Source organism: Oryctolagus cuniculus, chromosome 20, assembly GCF_964237555.1.
Source record: "Oryctolagus cuniculus chromosome 20, mOryCun1.1, whole genome shotgun sequence".
Lineage (NCBI taxonomy): Eukaryota > Metazoa > Chordata > Mammalia > Lagomorpha > Leporidae > Oryctolagus > Oryctolagus cuniculus.
This window is the reverse complement of record NC_091451.1, coordinates 13,692,186-13,719,220: the sequence shown is the minus strand read 5'-3', so window position 1 is coordinate 13,719,220 and position 27,035 is coordinate 13,692,186. Positions and strand designations below refer to the sequence as shown.

The following is a 27,035-nucleotide window of genomic DNA, read 5'->3' as shown; positions in this document are numbered from 1 at the left end:
CACTATTGGCTCAGAAAAAAATCAAAATTTCCTATTGCTTGCTAATTCCCATATTTAGACTGTCTCCCATGAGATTATAAACTACAAGAATTTTTCAAATATACTATCATTATATTATCACATATACTATCACTATATACTCTAGTAGAAAGTTCAACTATTTCTGAGGTGCTCATCTATTTTTTGTTTTTGCCTCATCCCAAAAAGTTTTTAAATGAGACAAAATCAGCGTCACAATCAAATCATATTAGAATAGAATAGAAAGAAAGAAAATGATAGATAGATGACTGATAGATTGATAGACATATAGATAGATACCGTTTTCATCTGTGGCGCACAGGCCTTGCTGACCATGCACAGAAGTTCATGGACACCTCGGTAACTCAGGCCAGTCACTTTCATGAGCTCCAGTGGAGAAAGACATAAAAAGTCCTAAACGGACATAAAGAGAATATTTTAAACACCCATGTGTAACAAAGATATTGATACTATCTGTGAGTAAATGAAGTGTGTATTTGTAACTCAAGGATGTACGTGTCCTGTAAGGTATTTCCTCCCAAAAATGCCTTAACTAGAAAAGGCAGGACAGCGTGGCCCTGCCCGCTAATTCTGGCTGAGCTGGCATTTACACAGGACACATCCAGTAACGCCCCAGACAGCCGCAGCCAGGTTCATCCGAGCACTGCACTCAGGCCAGAGTCCGGGCCCAGATACACATCTAGAGGGCCAAAACGTGTTCCTTTTTAAACGAAGAGCTGCTCACTCAGACAAGCAATTTGATATATGAGAGAATAAAACTGACCACAGAACATAATGTTAAATTTCATACTTCTAGGAACAGAGGAACCAAAAATACCTTTAATGCACACTGCAATTTTTTAAAACAGCACCATGCTCTGAAAAATCTGTTTTATTAAGGATAAAATCCTAAGGTAAAATCTCAAATCTTATTTGTCCTAAGAGAAATTTGCTCTCATTATTATGTTTCAAATGTAAACAGGGAGGGGGGCAGCCAGCGCTGTGGCATAGTGGGTAAAGCCACCGCCTGCAGTGTCGGCATCCCATAAGGGTGCCAGTTCTAGTCCTGGCTACTCCACTTCAAATCCAGCTCTCTGCTATGGCCTGGGATAGCAGTAGAAGATGGCCCAATTCCTTGGGACCCTACACTCACGTGGGAGACCTGGAAGAAGCTCCTGGCTCCTGGCTTCAGATGAGCACAGCTCCAGCCACTGTGGCCATCTTGGGAGTACCAGTAGATCGAAGACCTCTATCTCTCTCTCTCTGCCTCTGCCTCTCTGTAACTCTGCCTTTCAAGTAAATAAATAAATATTTAAAAAAATGTAATTGGGGCAGGCATTCAGCCTAATGGTTAAGCCACAACTTGGGATCCTGCACCCCCTATACAAGTGCCTGGGTTCAAGTCCCAGCTCTGCTCCTGATTCTACCTTATGCCAGTGTGCATCCTGGGAGGCAGTAGTGACGGCTCAAGTCCCTGGGCTCGCGGGATTGTGTTCCTAGTTTCCAGCTCAAGCCCTGGCCCAGCCGAGGTGGGCATTTGGAGAGTGAACCAGCAGGTGGGAGCACTCACTCTCTCTTGCTCTCACTCTCTTTCTCCCCGCTTCTCTCTTTCTCTCTCTCGCTGTATATGTGTGTGTGTATCTCTGTCTCTCAAGTAAACGTTTTTAAAAATTAAATTAGCCTATGGAAAAGCAGTATCATTTATTTTTTATAAACATGTTTTCATATTTCCATTTTAAGAGTCATTAAGGAATAGTTAATTTGTCCATAAAATTTCTCAGTGAAAAAAATCATATAAATTTTACCTGACAGGTGACAATGCGATGCCGGCTGAGACGGTCACACAGTTCTGGGGATAAACCCACTCTTCTTAGTTTCTTACTAGCCATGCCTCCGGATCCAGCAAAAAAAATTAACCCTGAAAAAAACATGAAAATAACATAACCCATAGTGTTTGGCCTGTTGAAAATACCTTATAAACTAAAAATTCGGCCGGCGCCACGGCTCAATAGGCTAATTCCTCCGCCTGCAGCGCTGGCACACCAGGTTCTAGTCCCGGTCGGGGCACCAGATTCTGCCCGGTTGCCCCTCTTCCAGGCCAGCTCTCTGCTGTGGCCCAGGAAGGCAGTGGAGGATGGCCCAAGTACTCGGGCCCTGCACCACATGGGAGACCAGGAGAAGCACCTGGCCCCTGGCTTTGGATCAGCCTGGTGCGCTGGCCGCAGCGCACCGGCCGCAGCGGCCATTTGGGGGGTGAACCAACGGAAAAGGAAGACCTTTCTGTCTCTCTCTCTCACTGTCCACTCTGCCTGTAATTAAAAAAAAAAAAAAAAAAAAAAAAAAAAAAACACTAAAAATTCTTCAAGCTTTTCCATATGCAAAAGGAATCATACAGTATTTAAAACACTGCTGGTAAAATATAGGAAGGCTATAGAATTCTTTCAAATGATTTAAGTAGAAGAGACAAGAGCTTGTCAAACATTCCCACAGGGAAACAGACAACTTCAGAATACACATTTCACACAATTCTTTGACACACATTCCATGAATACAACACCACTTCACATTTGTATACCATCTTAAGCTGCCAGCATCCCATATGGGCACCAGTTTCTTACTTGGCTGCTCCACTTTTTTTCTTAAAGATTTATTTATTTATTTGAAAGGCAGAGTTACAGAGAGGCAGAGGCAGAGGTATACAGAGGCAGAAAGGTCTTCCATCCACCGGTTCACTCCCCAAATGGCCACAATGGCCAAAGCTGTGCTTCTTCCCAGTCTCCCACACAGATGCAAAGGCCCAAGGACTTAGGCCATCTTCCACTGCTTTCCCAGGCCAAAGTGGAGAGCTGGATCAGAAGTGGAGCAGCCAGGTCTCAAACCAGCACACATATGGGATGCCAGGACTGCAGGCAGCAGCTTTACCTACTACACCACAGCACCAGCTCCTGCTCCACTTCTGATCCAGCTCTTTGATAAAGCGCCAGGGAAAGCAGAAGAGGATGGCCCAAGTCCTTGGGTTCCTGCACCCATGTGGGAGACCTGGATAAAGCTCCAGGCTCCTGGCTTCAGCCAGGCCTAGCCCCGGGCCTTGCAGCCCATCTGGGGCATGAACCAGCAGATGGAAGATATCTTTCTCGCTCCCTCTGTCTCTCCCTCTTTCTCTGTAATTCTGCCTTTTGGGTAAATAAATAAATTTTTTTAAAATATTTCAATGTATTTATAAATTTTTTTGAATCTGTAATGAATCTTCAGGGCATATTTCCAAACAATTCCCACAACATCTTTATTTTCATTGCAGTGTAACAATAGTGGCTAAATTTACTGAACACCTACTACATGCCAGCCACGGTTCCAAAACATCACCTGAATTATCACATTTAATCTTCTCAATAGCCTCATAGGAAAATACATTATTGATCCCTTTTTACATAAAACTAAAAACTAAAAGTTGGTTAAAATTAACTGGTCTATTATTACTCAGAAAAAGGAAAACCAGAAAAAGTTTCAGAATTTGAAGCCTGGCAGCCTGGCTCTGAGAGCCATCTTCTTAACTATCACAGTCTATTGCAAGTGCATTTCATATTTAACCTTGCCTTTTTCTAGGAGTCAGAACCAACCTTCAGAATGAAACGAGATTTTACTACTACAGAGTTATTTATAATCTCACAATGTTCCTTATTATACTAGCTGTTTGCATTCCCACATGCAATTAAATTCCACCCTTGCTGTGGTACTTGCTAGTGGCAAATGAGGTTCATGAAATATGTCTTTAGAGAACTAAAACAGAATCCCCAGGACTCCCCTAATAAAGAATTCAAACAGGAGGCTGTGGGCCTCACTCAGCTGGCAAAGTATCTTCCCCAAAGAGTAAAAATTGTTCCTTGGTCTAGGCAATGGAGTGAATTAACAAAGAAGTAACATTTGGAACAAAGTGCACACTGAGAATGTAAAGAGTTGTTTGGTTCCTACGCTACGGCCCAAACTTCCATTTCATGCCTGAGCACCCAGAATCAGAGCAAAACTCACTCACTCCTCTCCATGGAAATCTGGAAGCTTCTGTTACTGTGTTCTAACATGTTCACGCACTGAGAGGCAGAAAGGGCTTCCATCCACTGGAGTCCAATTCAAGCTTCCCACACGGATGACAGGAGCCAATCCCTGGGGCCATCACTGCCACTTCCCAGTCTGCATCAGCAGGAAGCTGGAGCAAGGGGCACTGCCAGGAGTGGAACCCAGGTCCTCCAACATGGGATGCGCGTGTCCCAAGGGAAGGCGTACCTGCTGTGCCAATGGCACGCCCCAGGAATTCACTAGTATTGATTCCTGTTTCCCCAACAGATGGTTGATCAAGTGACAACTGCTAGAGCATTGCACAGTGGTTTTTTTAGTACCGGGCAGCGACACCACCTAAACTGATAAATTCAATCAGAAATAAAGAACTGTAAATTCTAAAATTACAGTAACAATTCCTGCCGTCTTTGCCTTACTAGCACCACTCTGTTACCTGCCTGACCTACTGTATACTGCTCCTTGTCACTCCCCACCCCACCGAAAGAAATCCATTCTCCACTCATTTGTGCCTTAACTTATTCCTTCCACAGACATCTCTGAAACACACAGATCCCCTCCCTTTTAGGGATTCCCAGTCAAGATACAAAGAGATACAGACACAAGTTACTACAGCCAGGCAATACATATGTAAATGCTGTTTAAATGTGCAGTGGGAGCAGGCCTCACACCAGCAGAGTTACAATCCTACCAGAAGTCAAGTTCATCCTTTAACCCTTCCCATGGAACCACTGGACACTAGGATACATTCCAAACTCCTTCGATCACGCAAGAACCCTTCACGTACTGACCCCTCACTCCCCTGGCACTCACACATCAGACTGCAAGGTTCAGATCCCAGCCTTCCTGGGAGTTACTTTACCCCCTGGTATCCTCTCTCCCCGTCTATAAAACAAGGATGGTCTTAATACCCACTACACAGGATTGAAATAAGGGCTCGGGTTGCGGGGTGGTGGCAGGCACACTGGGCTCAACCATAGCACTCACGACCACTAACGATTCATTCAGCAAACAGGACCCGCGCTCCAGGCAGGTCAAGCACCCACCCCGCCACACTGCCTGCCCAGAGTCACCCACTCCCGTTCCAAGGTTCTCATCACACTTGGTCACATCTGCAGGAGAATCTTAATGTTTTATCACGGCTTGCGGATTTGTCTTGTCCACCAGAACATACAAATTCCTGCTGTGTAAATGCGCATATTGGAAGTGAGGGAAGATACTCACAGCCCTGGAAATAGAACCCTCTCCCCCCCACCACCACGAAGAAAAAGAACAATCTTCGTGCTAGATGTGCAACGAAAATTGTCAAGTAACAATAACAGCTCATCTTGCGTGAGCCTCCTCACGTGCCAGCCACCGTTCCGAAGGCTTCCAATAGTTTACACTGGAATCCTCGGGCACTGAGCCGAGAAACGTGTGCAAAGTCAGGCTGCTGCTGACAGTGGAGCCCATATTCGAGTCCAGGGGCCGGATTCCGGATTCCACGCTGTTTAACCTCCTGGAGCAGGACAGAACCTAAACCTCTCCTGACTCAGTCCCCTGCTTAATCCCCAAACTGCGACAAATAGGAAACGGGCTAAGTTGGGGATCAACAGGCGAAGACATCACCTAGAGTCCTCCAACTTTTTAAGATTTTCTTTCTCCAACAAACGGCAGCTTCCCGTTATCTTCCCCCATCCCCAAAAAAGCCCGAAGTCCCGATTCCGCTGCGGCGCTCTGGTAAGAGTCCTATGAGCTGGAGGGGGCGTGCCCAAGAGAAACTCCCCGTTCCCCTGAAGCAAAACCCACGAGCCCAAGGAGCGAGCACTAAAGAACGAGGGCGCCCCACTTCCCCACACCTGCCCCTCCACACACACACACGCACACACGCACGCACACACGCACACACGCACACTCGCCAAACTGTCCAGTACCGGGTCTGCAGCATCCAACTTTCAAAGTTGCCCCCGCCCCTCACAGAGTTCCCGCGGAAAGAGCCGGAAAGCAACAAGCGGGGCAGTGGTTGGGTCGCCCCCCTCGGATCCTGTCCAATCAGAAACAGACACTGGCCCGGGTTGCTTCCGCTGCTTGCTGGGAAATGTAGTTCGCGCTCTAGAATCGGCCTACTAGCTGGGAACCCAAGTCAGTTTGGGTGATTACCAAAATCCGGTGGGAGCTAGGGAGATTATCAAGGAGAGTGTGACGCGTGAGAAACCTTCGCTTGGCATTTTCTCCTTTCTTTCTTGGAACACTACTTAAAAATTTTCTGATGAACCACAAAATCTTCTAAGTTTTCTAGGAAATAAATGACAACCACCTGCCATAGAAGTTTTTGGAAGTGAGCTTTCTGTTTGTTTTAATTTGCTTTTCTCACCGCCTTTTTGGAGACAAAATCATTTTTTGGAAATACTTAAAGACATTGCTCAAACTGAAACAAACATACTAGGGAAAACAGAATTGTAATTGAAGAAGACCATCAAAACCAAACAAAATTTGATGGGAAGGCAGCTATGATGAAGAAATCTATAAATCATTGCTTTAAGCCTTGGTTTCAGACGATGACATTTGTGAAAAGCCTTTGCCCATGTCTCCCCTTGTGTATACCTATCATTTAGCCTACTGTGTCTTTTTTTTTTTTTTTTTTTTTTTTTTTTTTTTTTTTTTTTTTTTTTTTTTTGTAGAGTTATAGACAGTGAGAGAGAGAGACATTGGTTCACCCCCCAAATGGCCGCTACAGCCAGGGCTACACCAATCTGAAGCCAGGAGCCAGGCGCCTACTCCTGGTCCCCCATGTGGGTGCAGGGGCCCAAGCACTTGGGCCATCCTCCACTGCACTCCCGGGCCACAGCAGAGAGCTGGACTGGAAGAGGAGCAATCGGGACTAGAACCCGGCATCCCATATGGGCGCCACAGGAGGGGGACTAACCAAGTGAGCCAGGGCGCCCGCCCAGCCTACTGTGTCTTAATTATTGGCCCGCACCCCCCACCTTGAGGAGAGGGTCCGCCTATTATTCAACTTGCCTAATACACCGTTCACTTAACAGTGGTCGGGTGACAGAGCAAATAAAAGCATAGAATGAAGCAGAAGACGAACGGAATTCAGATTGCAGAGTTCAGGATTATAAGAGCGCCGAGTTGACAGAAGAATATGGAAAGAGCACCCAGGTCTCCTGCCTCTGGGTGTCCCCAGAGCCTGGCCAAGCCATGTCCCTACTCGGTGCTAAAAGTTGGCTTCAAATGCTAGGGGTGAAAAGAGAAAAAATAAAACGAAAAGACTCAGTTCTCCCTTCCACCTGCTCAGCCAAGTCAGGACTGATAGAGAGGACAGTTTCGTACCGCCGTAGCTCTGAGCTTCTTAGAGTTCCGTGGTCTTAAGAGGCTAAGTCACGTGATTCAAACAAATATGGCACCTTATTTGCATTTTTGCTCTATTCGGCCAATAGGAGTGGCGATCTCAGTCGTCACCACCGCCCCCACACCACCTTACCGAGCTGGATGCGGTCACCTGACTGGGCTCAAACATGGCTGCGCTGAGAGCTCTGTTTCTTTGGGCGCCGGTAACAGGTGAGTGTCAGACACCCTGAGCAAGCGGGAGCGCACCCCAAGACCCTCGCTGGGGAGCGTCCCTGCGCCCCACCCCCTCCACCTCTCTCCAGTTTTGATACAGACGCCTCTCCTGATTTTCAGTCCTCTGCCTTAACGGGAGGCTCAACCTGGTGAGGTCCCTGCTTTATTTCTCCTGCTTACGGAGGCGACCACCTGGGGATCCGGAGCCAGACTGCGCATAAAATTGAGGAGGGATTACGGAAATGGGGTTGCAGGTCTGTGCCTCAGGCTAATAAAACGATTAATATTATTCAATATAAGTATGCTCGCAGAGAGGCGGGATCCACCCCTTGGAGAAAGTAGCTGTTCTCAAAAAAACATAGTAGCGTGTCAAGTTAAACTTAAAACGGTAATGAGGAAAGTGAACGGTGCCTTTCCCCAGGCAGGCCAGTAATTCCTGGTTTGTCTAAATGGAGTTCCTTCCGTTGCCTCTGACTCTCGTGTGTGCGTTGTTTCTAGGAGGTACTCCACGAATGAGAACATTGAAAATGTGTTTGGCGTAACTCATCCCTTAATCTCCCTGCACTCTGTGCTGGGAAAAATGAGTCATCCCTTTGGAAAAGAGGAAGCTGCTTCCCAGAAACAGCTTTTTGGATTTTTTTGTGAGTGCCTGCGGAGAGGAGACTGGGAGCTGGCACGGGCATGCGTACCTCAACTGCACGAGGGACAAGGGGATGTCCCCAAGAGGGTAGAAGACATACTTCAGGCGCTGGTGGTGTGTCCAAATCTGCTGAGGTAAGGACTCTCCTCCCGTCTTGCCAGGGAGTCACAGGGCAGGAGACACCTCTTGGATACTGGGGCTCTGATCAAGCGCCCCTCTGAAGAATTAGCAGAAGCAGAGTGCATCTCCCATGTGTGAAACGGCCCATTACTTAGTCAGCCTTGGCTTGAGGCTATCACACGGAACTGCATTTGAGCCTGGCCACCAGAAGGTGCCTGAAACCACCTTTTTGTTTTGTCATTTGAAGTGGATGGGGGAGTTGCTTTGAAATGCATTTTCTTTGCCTTCCAAAAAAAAAAAAAAAAGAAAGAAAAGAAAAAAGGCACACCCTGCTCTCTTCTTCCTTATGAGTTTATTGCTAATGCTGTAACTTTAGCAAAGAAAAGTGAATTCTTTACAACTTTTTAAATTTTTTTGTTAGTTTTAAATTTTTTACTTATTTATTTTCATTATTTATTTGAAAGGCAGAAACTGAAAGATCTCTCATCCTCTGATTCACTCCTCAGATGCCCACAACAGCCAGGGCTGGGCCAGCCAAAGCAAAGAACGTATTCCAAGTCTGCCATGTAGGTGGCTGGGACCCAAGTATTTGAGTGGGCATCCCAAGGGACATCTTAACCACTATGCCAAATGCCCTCCTGGCAACTTTTTATTTTGAAACAATTATAGACTCGCAAGACATTGCAAAAAATAATGGAGTCCACTATACTCTTTCCTAACTTCCCTGATTATGACATTGAAATACAGTAGCAAAACCAACTAATTACCATTGGTGTATTACTGCTAACCACACTACAAACCTCACTTGGTTTTCATCATTTTAAAAAATCTTCATCTAAGCCGGCGCCGTGGCTCAATAGGCTAATCCTCCACCTTGCGGCGCCGGCACACCGGGTTCTAGTCCCGGTCGGGGCGCCGGATTCTGTCCCGGTTGCCCCTCTTCCAGGCCAGCTCTCTGCTATGGCCAGGGAGTGCAGTGGAGGATGGCCCAGGTGCTTGGGCCCTGCACCCCATGGGAGACCAGGAAAAGCACCTGGCTCCTGGCTCCTGCCAGGATCAGCGCGGTGCGCCGGCTGCAGCGGCGGCCATTGGAGGGTGAACCAACGGCAAAAGGAAGACCTTTCTCTCTCTGTCTCTCTCTCTGTCCACTCTGCCTGTCAAAAAAAAAAAAAATCTTCATCTATTTTTTATTTGCAGTTCTATATAGTTCTGTCCATACATAGATTCATGCAATCCAATTGTAATAAAGACACAGAAATGTTCCATCACCACAAAAGAACTGCCTCACTTGCTTGTGCTCCCTCTTCGTCTTTGCGCTACAATCCCTTTTGTCTCCTGGCAACCACAGTTCTCCATCCTAGATTGATAACAAGCAGTGCTATTAACAACTAGTGGTTTGGGAGTCACATTCACTATTTTAGCCTTTCCCTGGCTAGTCCTTACTTTGACTGTTCTGTTATACCGTGTAAGTTCTGTGTTAGCACATATGGACTAGAGAAACTTAAATGATTCCTTCTTTTAGCTTATTTTTCTCTCTTACGTTTGGGTTCTAATTAGTTATTGTCTAAATTTCTAACTTCAAAGAAAATCTTAAGAATTTTTATAACCCTATTTTCAGTACATATTTTTAAAAGTTTTTTTTTTTTTTTTTTTAATGGGGCAGGCATTGTGGCACAGCAGATTAAACATCCCACACTGGGGTGCCACTTCAAGACGGTTCCTACCCAGCTTCCTGCTAATGCATCTGGAAGGGTAGGATGCTGGCCCAGGTGATTGGGTTCCTGCCGTCCATGTGGGAGACCCAGATGGAGTTTCCAGGCTCCTGGCTTCTAGCTGACCTGTCACAGCCCCAGCTGTTGGGAGCATCTGGGTAGTGAACCAGCAGATGGAAGATCTCTCTCTCTATGTCTCTGTCTCTCCCCCCACCCCCGCCACATCACTCAGCCTTTCAAGTAAATAAATAAATAAATCTTTTAGAACTTTCTAAAATAAAATTCCTTTTCCCTTTAAGACTGATTTGGTTTCTATTCAATAATATATTTTAAATAGCATCAACTATTATGGATTTTTCTGTATATTTTATTTAAAAATAGACCAGATAGGGGAGTAAAGGAGGGATAGAGACCTGTTTTTTAAGACTTATTTATTTGAAAGATTTACAGAGAAAGAGGGAGGGACAGAGAGAGAAATTTTCCATCCACCAGGTCACCTCCCAAATGGCCACAGTGGCCCAGGCTGAGCTAGGCCAAAGCCAGGAGCCAGGAGCTCCATCTCGGTGAGATCTTTTTTTTTTTTTTTCCCTTTAATGAAGGCCAGTAGCTTTGTCCTGGTTGTAATGTTTTATTGAACTGTCATATACTTCTGAAATTTCTCATTAGAACTTGCTTGTTCAGATTTAAAATAGACTGAGCAGTGAAGCATAAACCATGGACAACAAGAAAAGGTCAGTAGAATTCTTTCTTACAAAGTTTTTTTTTCACCTTTTTCAGGTGTGGCCAAGATATTAACCCTCAAAGATTAGCATGGTTCTGGCTTCTTGTATTGGAAAAATGGTTGGCCCAGGAAAAGGTAAGCAATTTGGCTTTTACATTTTCCCGAGGCCAGGACTGAGAAGTAGTTATGAGATTTCCCTTCTGTCTGGCACTTCCTCTGTTATGAAATTGGTCATACTCTTCTCAGTACTGACAGTGAGAAGTGCTTAAGTTTTTATTGCTGTCTCCTTACATTAATTCATTATTTCACTAACAAACATTGGCATTTAATACCATTTAAGGTGATTCCATTTTGTTAAATACAACGACGAGTCTTGTGCCTGAAGGGAACTTTGCAGAACTCTGTAGAAGTGACAAGATAGTGGCCGGCGCCGTGGCTCTCTAGGCTAATCCTCCGCCTTGCGGCACCAGCACACCGGGTTCTAGTCCCAGTTGGGGCACCAGATTCTGTCCCGGTTGCCCCTCTTCCAGGCCAGCTCTCTGCTGTGGCCAGGGAGTGCAGTGGAGGATGGCCCAAGTGCTTGGGCCCTGCACCCCATGGGAGACCAGGATAAGCACCTCGCTCCTGCCATCGGATCAGCACAGTGCGCCGGCCGCAGCGCACCAGCCGTGGCGGCCATTGGAGGGTGAACCAACGGCAAAAGGAAGACCTTTCTCTCTCTCTCACTATCCACTCTGCCTGTAAAAAAAAAAAAAAAAAAAAAAAAAAAAAAAAAAAAAAAAAAAAGTGACAAGATAGTAAATAATAATATGAGCCCATAGCATTGGGATCTGGTCAACACCCAAATAAAAGAATGGGCTGATCTGATACTTAGTTTTCCTTCTAACAAGTTTATTTTCATTATCCAATATAGTGAAATCATATGTCTTTTTTTAATGTTTGTTTATTAGAAAGGCAGAGTTAGAGAGAGGTAGAGGCAGAGAGAGAGAGAGGGAAAGAGGTCTTCCCTCTGCTGATTCACTCTCCAGATGGCCACAATGACCAGAGTTGCACCAATCTGAAGCCAGAAGCCAGGAGCTTCTTCTAGGTCTCCCACGTGGGTATAGGGGCACAAGGAATTGGGCCATCTTCTACTGCTTTCCCAGGCCATAGCAGAGAGCTAGATTGGAAGTGGAGCCTCTGGGACTTGAACCAGCGCCTACACGGGATGCTGGCACTGCCGGCAGTGGCCCTACCCACTATACCACAGTGCTGGCCCTCATATAGCTTTAAGCTCCACTAAAGAGTAACTTAAGAATTCACATGAAAGTTACCAACTGTGGAATCATAGAGATTGAGACAGGGATTTGGCATAATTGTTAGGATGCCACTGAGGGGCCAGCATTGTGGCATAGTGGGTGAAGAATGCTGCCTACAATGCCAGCATCCCACGTGGACGCCACTTCAAGTCCTTTCTGCTCTACTTCCAATCCAGCTCTGCGGTGGCCTGGGAAGGCCGTGCAGGATGGCCCAAGTGCTTGGGCCCCTGCACCCACGTGAGAGACCTGGAGGAAGCACAGCAGGAAACTGGATCAGAAGTGGAGCAGCCGGAACACGAACCGGCACCCATATGGGATGCCGGTGCTGCAGGCAGCGGCTTTACCTGCCACAGTGCCAGCCCCATGCTTTTTATTTTAAAGAAAAATTTCCACTATAAGCCCTTTTAGAACTATATGTTAATCATCAGGAACTGATATTCACTAAAGGAGTTTCTCAGAGACAATTTCATGCTGAACCTGAGACCTTATGATTAAGTCAGGAACTTTTGACTCAGAGTAGAAATGACCTGCCCAAGAGCATCCTGTTAAGTAATACAGCAGAACTGGAACTGAAACCAGGGTCTCCTGACTCCCAGTCCTCTGCGGTTTCTACCTCAGCATCCTTTTTTTAGCCCGTATGGACTTAAAGTAAAACACTTCAAATTCTGTTTTTTAAATGTCCATAATGTTGCCGATTTTTTGTTGTTTTTGCTTCCCTTAGTCCATCAGAATCCATTTTGTCTTTAGTTCCATGTCTGCATAACATTTATTCTTCACACATGAAGGGATTTCAAAAAGTACATGAAAAAATAGAACTAAAAAATAAGTTTACTTGGGCATAAAAATTTTGAAATCTGTGCATCATTTCTTTGTAATATGCATTTTTAATGAACCTTTTGAAGACCCCTTGTAAGCATGGATTTCAAAAAATGTTTTGTACCATAACAAACTTCATTGTCTCCCCAAGCTTTCTGAAGTAGCCTCATGGCTCTCAGAAACTCACAGAAATTACTGATCTAACTGTATCACTTACTCAGGCTTCAGCCAAGTGTATAGCAAAGAGAAATGACAAGAAGACTTGCCAGAGAGGAAAGAAAGAAAAGCAAGACTGAAAATCAGTGACACACGAGATAACTGAGCGCTAGCTGTGGTTTCAGATTTAATAGAGGAAACTTGAGCTCAAATTGTAATACCACAGAACCTTCAAGGAGACAGATTTTGTTACTGATTAAGGATCTCCCTAGTACAAACGTGGAATGTGTCAAACCAAATGAACTTTGCCTCAAGAGGAGGCTGCTTGCTTACTTTATGCCTGATTGGTGGCTTCCATTCTGTGTGGTTGCTCAACCCCATCAGGCGGTGGACTTCACTTCTCTGGATCCTCAGCCTAGACTAAGAGTTGTTCTTGTTTTTCCTGACCTATCAGATCTCCAGTGCCTTGCTTATTGTAACAGTTGTGGGAATATTTTGTGCTCCTCGGAGAATTTTAAAGTGTGATGAGTCCCGAGACTTTGTGCATCTTCTCTGATGGGCTCTACAAGGCCAGACGTTATCCTAGAGGAACCCTTTTCTTCTGGGAATTTCCTGGTTGCCTGTCTTTTCCAGATTTTCCAGATTGCCAACGTCTGCCAAAAACATCTTTCTTTTTTTCTTTTTTTCTTTTTTTTTTTTTTTTTTTGATTTGAAAGGCAGAAAGACAACAGTGATAGAGAGAGCTCTCCCATCTGTTGGTTCACTCCTCAAATGCCTGCAACAACTGGGGCTGGACCAGGCCAAACATGTGAACCTGAAACTCAATCCAGGACTCCCATGTAGGTAGCAGGAACACAACCAGTTGAGCCATCACTGCTGTCACTGCTGTCTCCCACAGTGTATGAAAAAGATGATGGTGACCATTGTTGTGGCATGGCAGGTAAAGTTACCATCTGGGACGACAGCATCTCCTTTGCACCGGTTCAGTTCCCAGCTGCTCCACTTCTGATACAGCTCCCGGCTAATGGCCTGAGAAAGCAGCACAGGATAGCCCAAATGCTTGGGTCCCTGTACCCATGTGGGAGACCTGGAAGAAGCTTTTGGCTTCAGCCCGGCCCAACCTTGGCTGCTGTGGCCATCTGAGGTGTGAACTAATGGGTGGAATACTTTTATCTCTCCCTCTCTCTAACTCTTGACTTTCAAATAAATAAATAAATCTTTTAAAACGAGAAAGAGAAGCAACAGCAGCAGCAGGTGGATTTAGCAGCCAGGGCTCAAACCTTGGCACTCCAGTATGGGATACAGCCACTGTGCCAGTTGCCTGCCCCTCCTTTATTCACTTTTGCCTTCAGCCTTTTTATCTTGTAGTGCGTTCTCTCAGCCTGCATAAGCAAGTGTGCAAAGATTAAGCTATAGAGATGTTCATTGCTAGTCTGCTTCTAATAGAGAAAAACTGGAAACAAATCAATGTCTGTGATACAGGACCGGTTAACAAATGGCAGTAGATCTATTTGTAAAATACTGTGCCACTATCCAACTGTATGCGGCAAGTGAATTTTCAGGATGCTTATGCTCTGCTATGTAGCAGGAAAAAAGCAGTTTAGTAAAGAGTACTTTTGATATATATATGAATAGATATGCAAAGAAAATGGTCTCAGATCCTTAGACCATAGAATTAAAAGTTCTTCAGTGGGAAAATGATGATCTACATATTTAGTTTTCTTAGTTCCATATTCTAATGTTTCTACATTGAACATACTTTGCTTTTTCAAAAGAAATCTTCGTTAATTGATTTATTAATTTAATTTACGGATTTGAAAGGCAGAGAGAGACATATAGAGATCTCCCATTCACTGACTGACTCCCCAAATGCCTACAACATTGGAGCTGGGCCAGGCCAGGAACTCAGTCCATCCCACTGTAACCACGGCAGCAAATGCTTGCCCTTGTGCCTTGCTATTTTTTTGTTTTGTTTTTTGTTTTAATCTCAGATTTTTATGATTATTCCATTTACTCTTTACAAAACCCAATGAGGTAAGCACTGTTATTATCCCTGCTGAATTAGGGAAGAAATTAAAGCTCAGAGGGGAACCGGTTTGCCAACTTTACCCCAGCACTCATCAGTATCCCTGGGATTTTAACCCAACATTCTGACTCAGGAGCCCTAATTACCACACTGTACCCTTGGCCTGCACTAGGATTTAGATGCTCTGCACTTCGGCATTTCACAGCTTCACGTCCTCCAGAAAGTCTTTGATCATTTCTGAGCTTTGGTTCCTCTCCTAATAAAAGGGGAATTTCTGCAGCACGAGATCGTTATCAGGATCCCATGAGGAAATGGAAGTGAAAGCTATATAAGAACCTCAGAATGTTGTCAAAGCACCCAGGATTATTTTTACTATTGTCCTAATACTTTATCTTCTGTTACCTTTACTTCCTAGTCTTTGCCATAAAGCCCTTACATTTCAGCGCAAGTCTTTGTTTCTCACCAGGATTTAAACACCAGTAGTAAAGCTTCTAGTAGTTAACATGTACTCAGGGCTTAGTAGGCACCATGCACTGTGTTAGTAAACTCTACATTATTAATCCACTTTATACTCAGAAGAATCACTTTCTTAAAAGAGTTAACTTTACCCTGATTTTCTTTTTTTTTATATAGAAAGCTTTTGTTTAATAAATATAAATTTCATAGGTACAACTTTTAGATTATAGCGGTTCTTCCTCCCATACCCGCCCTCCCACCCCCAAACCATCCCACCTCCTACTCCCTCTCCCATCCCATTCTTCACTAAGATTCATTTTTAGTTATCTATATATAGAAGATCAACTCTGTACTAAGTAAAGATTTCAACAGTTTGCACCCACACAGATTCACAAAGTCTAAAGTACTGTTTGAAGACTAGTTTTACCACTAAATCTCATAGTACAACACATTAAGAACAGAGGTCCTACATGGGGAGCAAGTTGTTGATTTAACAGTTGACACTCTTATTTATGATGTCAGTGATCACTCAAGGCTCTTGTCATGAGCTGCCAAGCTATGGAACCCCTTTGAGTCCACAAATTTCGACATTATTTAGACAGGGCCATAAGCAAAGTGGACGTTCTCTCCTCCCTTCAGAGAAAGGTACCTCCTTCTTTGATGGCTCCTTCTTTCCACTGGGATTTCACTCACAGAGAAATTTCATTTAGGTCATATTTTGCCACAGTGCCTTGGCTTTCCATGCCTGAAATGCTCTCATGGGCTTTTTAGCCAGATCCAAATACCTTAAGGGCTGATTCTGAGGCCAGAGTGCTGTTTAGGGCATTTGTCATTCTGTGAGTCTGCTGTGTCGCCTGCTTCCCATGTTGGATCGTTCTCTCCTTTTTAATTCTATCAGTTATTATTAGCAGACACCTGGTCTTATTCATGTGACTCCTTTATCACTTAATCCTATTTTTATGATCAGTTATGAACTTAAATTAATCACTTTAACTAGTAAGATGGCATTGGAACTTGCCAACTTAATGGGATTTGGAGTCCCATGGCAAGTTTTTAACATTACCCTTAGGGGTAAGTCTGAGGAAACATGTGCCGAACTGTACATCTCCTCCTTCTCTTATTCCCTCTCTTATTTTTAACAGGGTTCAATTTTCAATTGGATATAAACACCTAAGAATAATTCTGTCTTAAGTGAAGAGTTAACCAATGGTATTAAGTAGAAAAAGAAAATAATAAAAAGAATAAAATAGTAAGCTGTTCCGTGACAGTCAGGACAAGGGCTGATCAAGTCATTGCTTCTCATAGTGTCAGTTTCACTTCTACAGGTTTCCTTTTAAGTGCTCGGTTGTCAGAGATCAGGGAAAGCATATGATATTTGTCCCTTTGGAAGGAAGGCCTTTCTCTCTGTCTCTCCCTCTCACTGTCTGTAACTCTACCACTCAAATAAACAAAATTTTTAAAAAATTAATAATGTCACTGGTAAGAAATTTAAGCTATTCAGTCTTTTTATTTTTTTTAATTTGACAGGTAGAGTTATAGACAGAGAGACAGAGAGAAAGGTCTTCCTTCCATTGGTTCACTCCCCAAATAGCCGCTATGGCCGGCGCTGTGCCGATCCAAAGCCAGGAGCCACGTGCTTCTTCCCAGTCTCCCATGCGGGTGCAGGCGCCCAAGCACTTGAGCCATCCTCCACTGCCCTCCCGGGCCACAGCAGAGAGCTGGACTGGAAGAGGGGCAGCCAGGACTAGAACCCGGTGCGCATATGGGATGCCGGCGCCACAGGTAGAGGATTAACCCAGTGAGCCATGGTGCCAGCCCCCAAGCTATTCAGTCTTTAGATTTCTAGATCAAACCTTAAAATCTTAAAAAAAAAAAAAAGGCTACTTACAAACCTTAAAATTGGAGATCTCTGTTTTCTCTTAATCCTCATTAGAATTCCTAACCTTAAGCTTCCCAGAATGGATTTCTTCCACCAGCTTCCTATCACAGGCAGTATACTAGCATTCTCATGTGGTGGTGTGTCCTTTAATAGGGAGGGGCATGGTGAGAAGAAATAAGGTTTTAGACCCAGAATGCATTAGAGCAGGTTAATAATCTGGTGTGGTGAATGGCACATCAATGGAGGAAGTATGATCCTGTGTTCTAAACTTCCCACCCCATCACAGACTCTCTGTCTCTCTCTGTCTCTCTCTCTCTCTCTCTCTCTCCCCCTACCCCCCCTCCCTCCTCTTTCTCCCCGCCTCCCCTTCCTGCAGGTACTCCTTGCCTTCCAGTAAAACTCATCTTTGGGAAGCTTTAACCAGAAGCCTCTCTAGTTACAGATATCTCTGATTTAAAGTAGTATTTGTCAGGATCAGTCCCGAACTCTAATCCTATTTATCTGTGGCTGGAAGAAGGAAGACTAATGGAGGTTTAAGGAGCAAGTGAAAGGAAGTTCCTGTGAAGCAGACCAGTGCAGGAAGTCAGAAGCATTCTCTGTCTCTGTGCTTGTGGATGTCTCGTTAGCAAACATCGGGATCCTATTTTCATTTTGATGTTTGAAACAATTGGGAAAGGCTTCCTAACCATTTCACCTCTACCAAAATTTTGTTTTGAAAATGCAGAGCTATGTGCTCCAGGTTTGTTTGATTTAGAAATGAAATGATGGGCAGGCATTGTGGCACAGCTGGTTAAGCCACTGCTTGGGACACCATATCACATGTCAGAGTACCTGGTTCAAATCCTGACCCAGCTTCCTGCTAATGTGCCTGGAGACAGCGCATAATGGCCCAAATGCTTGAGTATCTGCCATCCACATAGAAGACCTGGTTGGAGTTCCTGGCTTCAGTCTGGCTTAGCCTTGGCTGCTGCAAGCATTTGGGGAGTGAACCAACCATTGGAAGATTTTTCCCTTTTTTTTAAGATTTATTTTCATTTATTTGAAAGGCAGAGTTAGAGAGAGAGGAGGAGAGACAGAGAGAGAGAGAGAGATCGATCTTCCATCCTCTGGTTCACTCCCCAACTGGCCATGACAGCCGGGGCTGGGCCAAGCCAAAGCTGGGAGTCTGGAGCTTCCTCCACGTCTCCCATCTGAGTTCAGAGGCCTAAGCACTGAGCCATCTTCCTCTGTTTTCTCAGGCACATAAGCAGGGAGCTGGACTGGAAGTGGAGCAACCTGGTCTCAAACCAGTGCCCTATATACAGGTTGCTGACATTGCAGGCAGAGGCTTAACCTTCTAGGCCACAACACCAGCCCCAGAAGATCTCTCTTTGCTCTCTCCCTCCCTCTCCTTTTCTGTCACACTGTCTTTCAAATATATAAACAAATCTTAAAAAAAAAAAGATTAAAAATATATAGCACATAGTGGCATATAATAAATGTTTAATAAACTTTGTATTCCTCACACTTTTCCTTTCCAACTAGACTGCAAAGGATAATGAATATCAAAAAGAAGGTTGGGACCAAACAAGTATCAAAGAAGAGTGTTATGGACACAATTAGCTGGTTTTGTTTATAAAGAAAGTATCTCAGAACATACCCAGGAATTGAGTGGTTAAGAGTATTTTATCTTAGAGAAACTGTGGAAATCTGACTAACTGGAGAGAAATATTTACTTATACTTTGTTCACTAAAGTATATGCCTAATCTCTGTGCTTCCTTCTTATGATTCTTCTAGAAATTACTCCCAGTTTTTTTCCGAAGAAAGCTTGAGTTTCTTTTACTGTCTGAAGACCTCCAAGGTGACATTCCAGAGAACATCCTCAAGGTGAGAGGGCCCTCAAGGGGCCATTGGCCCAGGGTTGGAGTCACTCAGTTTGCCCAGCTTCCTGGGACCCAGGACCCTGGAAGATGTTACCTGTACTTTGCTGAGGCAAGGCAAGGTGGAGGCCCCTCTAAGGGAAGTGTAGAGTTGGAGTACATTTATATGATTTTAACATTTTGAGTTGGGTTATCCAGAATACTTTAGCTAGGGATTAAAGATATTTCTCATTTCATGTAGAAGGAACCCATAACTTAGATTTAAACTAAAGTGTTGGCTTTACCAGTAGACAGCAGGGAATGTGAAGGGAGAAAGGCACTAATATTTGTTGAACAGCTTCTCTGTAACAGAGGCACTGAATACGATATAGTTGATCCTCACAACCAGTTTCTGGGAGCAAATTCAAACTCAGTCTTAACTATGTGTCTATAGCAAGTATCACTGACCACTTAAGGGCCTGCAGTATGCCCTGAGGCTCAATGCTCTTTTCTTAATGAGCCAGCCATTAGTTAATTAAAGACATATTTACAGGGCCAGCCCTTTGGCATAGTAGGCTAGGCTTCTGCCTGCGGCACTGGCATCCCAAATGGTGGCGCCAGTTCGGTTCATGTCCCAGCTGCTCCTCTTCCTATCCAGCTCTGTTTATGGCCTGGGAAAGCGGTAGAATATGGCCTAAGTGCTTGGGCCCCTGCACCTGCATGGGAGACTCAGAAGAAGCTCCTGGCTCCTGGCTTTGGATTGGCCCAGTTCCAGCCATGGCAACCATTTGGGGAGTGAACCAGTGGGTGGAAGACCTATCTCTCCCTCTTTCTGTATGTAACTACCTATCAAATAAGTAAATAAAATCTTTTTTTAAAAAAAGACATATTTACAGGAGGATTTTTAAAAGATTTATTTATTTGAAAGAGTTAAAAAGAAAGAAGAAACAGAGAGTTTCCATCTGTTATTTCACTCCCCAGATGACCACAACAACCAGGATTGGGCCAGGCCAAAGCCAGGAGCCAGGAACTTCATCTGAGTCTCCCACATGAGTGGCAGAGACCCAAACACTTGGACCATCTTCTGCTGCTTTTCCCAGGTTCATTAGCAGGGAGCTGGATCAGAAGTGGAACCAAAGCCGGCGCTGCGGCTCAATAGGCTAATCCTCCGCCTTGTGGCGCCGGCACACCGGGTTCTAGTCCCAGTTAGGGCACTGGATTCTGTCCCAGTTGCCCCTCTTCCAGGCCAGCTCTTTGCTGTGGCCCGGGAGTGCAGTGGAGGATGGCCCAGGTGCTTGGGCCCTGCACCCGCATGGGAGACCAGGAGAAGCACCTGGCTCCTGGCTTTGGATCAGCGCAGTGTGCCAGCCGCAGCAGCCATTGGAGGGTGAACCAACGGTAAAGGAAGACCTTTCTCTCTGTCTCTCTCTCACTGTCCACTCTGCCTGTCAAAAAAAAAAAAAAAAAAAAAAAAAAAAGGAAACAGCCAGGACAAGAAACAGCACCCATATGGGATGCCAGCATTTCAGGCAATGGCTTTACCCACTATGCCACAATGCCAGCCCCTATATTAGAATTTTAAGTGAGGACTTTCACTCGAATTAAGTCAAGGACACATGGTATTGTGTCCATCTCTGAGTCAGTTAATGAAGAGATGTCCCTGAAAACCATGTATGGGAATGATGCTAACTTGTGGGAAATAACCTGCTTCCCCACCCCCCTTTCTCCCTCAACCCTCACCCTGCAAACAGAGTATACGTTGTAGAGGTTCTGGTTTTTACGGGCTTATGGTACAGCTGAAAAGAAGGGACAAATACACACATGAGACAATTATGTGCTAAACTGCATGAACTAATTTTAAGGATTAGAGGTATTGGGGAAGTGGCTTAGTCCATTTTCTGTTGCTATATGGTTGAATATCACAGACCGGGTCATTTATAAAGAGCAGTGGTTTATTTGGTTCATAGGTCTAAAGGCTGGGAGGTTCGAGAGCATGGCTCTGGCCTCTGCTTGGCATCTGATCAGGGTCATCTTGCTACGTCATAACATGGTGGAGGGTATCACATAACAGGGCATGAGCTGTTGTACAAGTTTAGGTCTCTCCTTTTAAAACCACCAGTGCCATCAGGGGAATCCCACCCTCATGACCTCATCTAATCCTAGTTAACTCCCAAGGCACCACCTCCAAATACCATTCATGTAAATTTGGCGATTAAGTTTCCAAGATGTGAACTTCTTGGGGAACACATTCAAACCATAACAGAAGGTTTTATAGAATAAGGTTTTATAGATATGACCTATACCATAAAATATATGGCTAAGATTTAAATTGGGGTTAAAAACTAGTGTGTGATATTCTTTTAAAAATTGAATATATAAATGCCTTTAGGCATACTGTTGGACCTGCCTGGTCTGTGAGTGTGCAGGCCCAATTCAGGCCACCAGTGTATATTTCAGAGACAGTGGGCCGGAACTAGGTTGAGCCTGGAGGCCTTGGGCAGTTGAGTTCATCTTTCTGAAACTTCAGTCTCTTCATTTGTAAAATAGGGATAATGGTAGAATCTTCCTCTTAATGTTGTTGCAAGGATCAGTTCGGTAGGTCTGTGCAAAGGACCCAGAACAGTGTCTGGCCCAGAGTAACGACCACAGAACTGTCCTCTCCTGCCATCATTATGCATGTGTAGGCTGGGAAAGAGGACACCAGCACCACATACAAGTGATACCTTTCTGAAAATGCCCACCGCCATTCCTGTCTTCATCCCTGTCCAGGAGCTGTATGAGACCCTAGCACAAGGCGCAGTGGGCCCTGGCCCTGATGGAAAGCAGAGGTGGGCGAGCCAGACGCCTCGGCTCAGCTGCGAAGCTGTCTCTGTGCTCTGGGACCTTCTGAGGCAGGCTCCCCAGCCAGCGCAGGCCCTGCTGGAGCTCCTGCTGGGGGAGGGTGACAGCACTGGCCTCTGGCACTGGCCTCTGCAGGAGGCACTGGTGGACCTCATTCGCAAGGCACTGCGGACTTTGCGAGGCCCTGTCTCCGGGCCTCCTGGTGTGGTGGATGCCATCTATGGAGCACTGCGGACTCTGCGCTGCCCTGCAGAGCCGCCCGGGGCTGAGTTGCGTCTCCTGTGCGAGGAACTACTGGAGGCCTGCAGGACCGAGGGGAGTCCCCTGCGGGAGGAGCAGCTGCTCAGCTGCCTGCTGCACAAGGCTGGTCGGGGCCTGGTGTCCCTGTACGGCCATACGTATGCGGAGAAGGTCACAGAGAAGCCACTGAGGACCACAGCCTCAGGAAAAGGTGGGTTTCCTTCGCTGCTTCTCCTGGTCTTTCGGTGATTCCAGGGTGCCCAGCCTTTCTGAAGTGCCTCTGGACAGGCACCTCCCATGTCACTCAGGACATCTAACAGCAGAAGCCAAGAAAAATGGAGAAGATGTTCTTTTGTTTGTTTGTTTGTTTTTAAAGATTTTATTTATTTATTTGACAGGCAGAGTTACAGACAGTGAGAGAGAGAGAGAGAGAGAGAGAGAAAGGTCTTCCCTCCGTTGGTTCACTCCCCAAGTGGCTGCAACGGCCAGAGCCAGGTGCTTCCTCCCAGTCTCCCATGCGGGTGCAGGGCCCAAGCACTTGGGCCATCCTCCACTGCCCTCCTGGGCCACAGCAGAGAGCTGGACTGGAAGAGGAGCAGCCGGGACTAGAACCGGCACCCATCTGGCATGCCGGTGCCACAGGTGGAGGATTAACCTAGTGTACCACGATGCTGGCCCAAAGATGTTCTTTTGTAAAAGCACAGATTCCTAGTGTAAGACAGGGGCGATGGGGGAAAATAAAGTGACAGCAATAGCAGGTTGAAAGAAGAGTCTTTAAGATAAAATGTAGAGATCTTGAATTAAGTGTTTAAAGAGCAAACTCTTATCTCAATTTGTTGTTGTTGTTTTGTTTTGTTTTTTAATGTAATTTTTACTTATTTGAGAAAGGGACAGAGAGAGAGAGTTGCCATCTGCTGGTTCACTCCCAGGGCTGAGCTAGGGAGTCAGGAACCCAATCCGGGTCTCCCATGTGAATGATAGGAATCCAGTCACTTGATGCGTCCCAAGGTGCTCATTGACAGGAAGCTGGCATCAGGAGCAGAGCCAGGACCCTGACCCCAGCACGCTGCTATGAGATGCCGGTGTATGTCTTAACCACTAGACCAGATATCAACCCTGCAGTTGGTTTGTCAGATGGGCACTGGCTTAGGAAAGAAGAACTCTTGGTTTCCCAGCAACCCTATCTGGTTTGATGTTCGGTCTCCCCAGATCATGCAGATCCCGAGCGGGTGATGCTAGCTGTGTTCTCCAACCCTGACTCAGCGCAGGCTTGGAAAGTGACCTTTTTCTACTGCCTGAGCAACAGCAAGCACTTCCTCGAGCAGATCCTGGTAAGTCGAGCCTAAAGCTCTCTGCATGGGACTATCCAGGGACTCTCCAGGTTCCTTCCTTCCCCATTTCTTTCACTCTCGTTTCTCACAAAGCGGTCTAATTAGTGGCGAGGCATTTGCTTCTGTCCATCTTGCAGCCCCAGGTGAGAGGAGTTTCTGCAAACAGAACCATTCAGAATTACATCTGCCATCGTTTTGTGACAGTCCTTTAGCAAGAACAAAAACGTTGAGTGTGTACAAGCTTTCTGGAGGGTGGGAGAAAGAAAAGACAAAGGCAGCTATGTGTGGCCTGGCCAACAGGGAGCTTACTTACTGTCACTTTTCCTTCCAGATTGCAAGTGAGTTTAGTTTAGCAGGTTCATCAGCCTCATCCTGTGTGCCATGGGCTATGCTAGGAGCTAGGGTAACAACCAAAGTCAGTTGCTTCCTTTAGGGAGCTTATACCCCACTGTTGTCGTGAACACTTGTTTTGTTCAGCTGGCCACTTCTATCGTCAGAAATCTCCCTGCTGTACTAAGAAGCTCCTTCCCTAATGAGCAGCAAGCTAGAACTCATTCCCTCTCATCCACACAGCTGTCTGTAGCAACCATCTTTGGCTTACAGGTAACAGCACTAACACTGCTCAAAGAGGAGGACTTCCCAAGTCTTGGCTGCCTGTTGGATAGAGAATTCAGGCCTCTGCGTCACCTGCTCGTGCTCCTGGGCTGGACGCACTGCCAGAGCCTGGAGTCAGCCAGGCAGCTGCTGCAGACACTCCACGGGACCCAGGTAATTCTCACTCTGTTCTCCAGGCTGCCTGGAAAGTGAGTGGCCTGCGCCTTTGGGTGTAGGCAGAAGTCAGAGTCCTAAATTGGTCACAGCCTCTCACCCCAAGAGCCCGAGTCAGCATCTCTCTCTTTTCCCATATCGACGCAGGAGCAGGGCTGTGATGAGCTCCTCAGGGATGCCTGTGAGGGACTGAGTGCTCACCTGGAGGTCCTGGACTGGTGTGTACAGCAGAGCAGGTATGGCCCTGTGCAGTGAGCCCCCTGCTGCCGTCAGGCACGCTTGGCCCTGGCCCTGTGGTCTTCTCAGGACATTGTCCACACACATGTTTTTAGTTGACCAGCTGTTAAACCAGGAAAAAACCTGAATAATGGTTTATCTCTGCTGTGGCCGTTGAGTCAGAACTAGAGGATAATTGCAGGACAACAGTAGAATAATAGCTCCCGTTTCCTGGATGTCAGCATTACTCTTATCTCTTTACATGAATAATACCACTGAATCCTCACAGTAACGCTGTGATTGGATGCCAATATTACTTTCATTTTAAGGATGGAACAACTGAAGCCCAAGGGTGTTAGTAACTTGTCCAAGGTCACACAGCTAAGCGTCATCTGTGTTCTTACGTTGTATGTTATCCCAGATCACACTTTGATTCAACAAATGCTTCTTGAACTATATGCAAGGCCACACGTGTCCCTGAAAACTTAGCCTTGATCTACCTTGTTCTTTATCTCCCCTGCCAGTACTTCCTGAAATAGAGTGGGCAGAGAGAGGAGAGCAAGGGCCCCTTACTCAAAGTAAAGCCAGAGAAGCCTGTGTCGGTTAGAAGCTGCAAAGGGTGGAGTCAGGCCACTTCCTGGTCCTTTCTAGATAAGTACATCTGACTTGATGGATGTATTTCCCTGAGAGAAGAGAAATGTCACACTCTATTCCAGACTAACTAAACGTAGTATCTGGGGAAGTGAAACCTGGGGTGTACGGGCCAGAAAAGAACAAGAAGGAAGAGAAATGTGTGTCCTCAAGGAAATAAAAGAACCTCTCTCCCCTTCCACCCTCCTGACTTTCCCTTTCAGCAGCCCCATACCAAAGAGAGAGCTCTTGTGTCATTTGCATGCTGGAGACAGCCACTCCGTGCTCTACTCTCTCCATCACCTTACAAACCTTCCAGCCCTCAGGGAGGAGGAGGTTCTCAAACTCTTACAGAAGGTGCCAGCCAAGGACCTCCAGCAGGAGCCTGGTGAGTAGTGAGGGAATGACCTGGCCAGGAGTCCCTCTCAGCACTGACTTGCATGTGTCTCTTCCAGGGTCCAGGTTTATCTGGATGTTATTGTGATTGCTGGGATGTGTCAAGAGGGTGGTCCAGCAAGTGCCCTCTAACTTAGGGCTGTTTGCCCCAACCAGACTTTAGGGTGTAGGGGTATTCACCCCCTTTTCTTGGGGAGGTGCAGGGAATCCTGTGAACAGAGATCCGTATCTTTTGTCCTGAGCCATCTCAGTGAGGTGCGTCATGCTTCCTAAGCTCTCTCTTTGCTCTTGTTGCACCTTTCTTCCCTCCCATGTCTTCATAGTCTGATGAAGAGATGAAGATTTACACTAAAGACTTGCCTCAACCAATAACAAAGCCTTGTTTTAATCTGAGATCTTTGCATCAAATCCAAGACCCCATCAGCAAGCCCTTTGTGCTTCTAAAAAAAATCCCATCATTGTATAGCCACAACCTGCCACACAGGCCAGGGAGTTTTGCCATTGAGGAAAAAAAAATCTTTCTCATATTTTTCCAGAAAGACAGGCAACTCATTAACAGATTGCCTTAAGGACCCCGATTTCTGGTTTCTACATTTAAAAAATAAATAAATAAAAGCCTTCCAATGTTTTAAATCTAACCCCTGGCGACCCAGTGAGATACGCTTGGTTCCTAAACTGGAAGAGGCAAACAAGGTCGGAGCTAGAGTGAGGCAGGAGAGGCATTTCAGGGTGCAGAACTGAAGGAGACCCTCGCTCTGATGCTTGCCAGACGTAGGCCTGACTAGTATCCCGGTACTGCCCTGCTCAGGTCGTGAGATATGCAGAAAGGAAGTTGATGGGGGCTGAAGGCTGATGCTGACTAGAAGGAAAGGCCTGAAAGGGATACAGTCAGACTGACAGGAAGGAGAGAGGGTAAGAAGCTACAGGTTGGACCTGCAGATATGGCATCTCCTCTTTAGCCAGTCCTGGAGCCCGCGCAGGAGAGAATCAACTCTGAAGGTCTGCCTGTTTCTCTCCACAATGCAGACTCCGCTGATGCTCCACTTCCTGAGCACCAGAACCGGTGTCAGAACCTGACACTCTACCAGGGCTTCTGTGCCATGAAGTATGCCATCTATGCCCTTTGTGTGAACTCACACCAGCACTCCTCATGCCAGGACTGCAAAGATGGCCCCTCTGAGGACCTGGCTTCAGCCACGGAGCCAGCGAATGACACCATCTCTCCCCCAGGTACGGAGCTCCCCTCATCCCTGGCAGAAGCTAGTAACATCCAATTCCCATGAATGCTGTGTGCTTACCCTTTCTGCACTAGGATTTG

The 27,035-nt window shown here is 45.8% G+C and overlaps 2 protein-coding genes across 19 annotated transcripts in view; one reads left to right on the top strand and one right to left on the bottom strand.

The window, feature by feature from the left end:
* Positions 1 to 7,454, bottom strand: part of RAD51B (RAD51 paralog B) — a 682,004-nt gene extending 674,550 nt beyond the window's left edge. For 4 of the 16 annotated variants that reach the window (XM_070065137.1, XM_051826338.2, XM_051826337.2 and 1 more), the window contains exons 1-3: positions 4,049 to 4,181; positions 1,824 to 1,936; positions 319 to 432 (exon numbers count right to left, since the gene is read on the bottom strand). In XM_070065137.1, the coding sequence (XP_069921238.1) occupies positions 319 to 432; positions 1,824 to 1,936; positions 4,049 to 4,127 (306 nt within the window). In that variant the 5' untranslated portion in view covers positions 4,128 to 4,181. Of the gene's footprint in view, positions 1 to 318; positions 433 to 1,823; positions 1,937 to 4,048; positions 4,193 to 5,999; positions 6,084 to 7,401 lie in introns of those variants that run through there. The other 12 variants (XM_002719555.5, XM_070065139.1, XM_051826344.2 and 9 more) reach the window with 10 other exon arrangements.
* A 69-nt stretch (positions 7,455 to 7,523) lies between these two features.
* ZFYVE26 (zinc finger FYVE-type containing 26) overlaps positions 7,524 to 27,035 on the top strand; it is a 76,299-nt gene continuing 56,787 nt past the window's right edge. Inside the window, exons 1-10 of one of the 3 annotated variants that reach the window (XM_017349400.3) lie at positions 7,524 to 7,629; positions 8,131 to 8,406; positions 10,882 to 10,960; positions 19,234 to 19,323; positions 22,065 to 22,587; positions 23,586 to 23,707; positions 24,311 to 24,475; positions 24,623 to 24,711; positions 25,549 to 25,709; positions 26,744 to 26,947. In XM_017349400.3, coding sequence (XP_017204889.2) covers positions 8,213 to 8,406; positions 10,882 to 10,960; positions 19,234 to 19,323; positions 22,065 to 22,587; positions 23,586 to 23,707; positions 24,311 to 24,475; positions 24,623 to 24,711; positions 25,549 to 25,709; positions 26,744 to 26,947 — 1,627 coding nt within the window. In that variant the 5' untranslated portion in view covers positions 7,524 to 7,629; positions 8,131 to 8,212. Of the gene's footprint in view, positions 7,630 to 8,130; positions 8,407 to 10,881; positions 10,961 to 19,233; positions 19,324 to 22,064; positions 22,588 to 23,585; positions 23,708 to 24,310; positions 24,476 to 24,622; positions 24,712 to 25,545; positions 25,710 to 26,743; positions 26,948 to 27,035 lie in introns of all 3 variants that reach the window. The other 2 variants (XM_002719561.5, XM_070065134.1) reach the window with 2 other exon arrangements.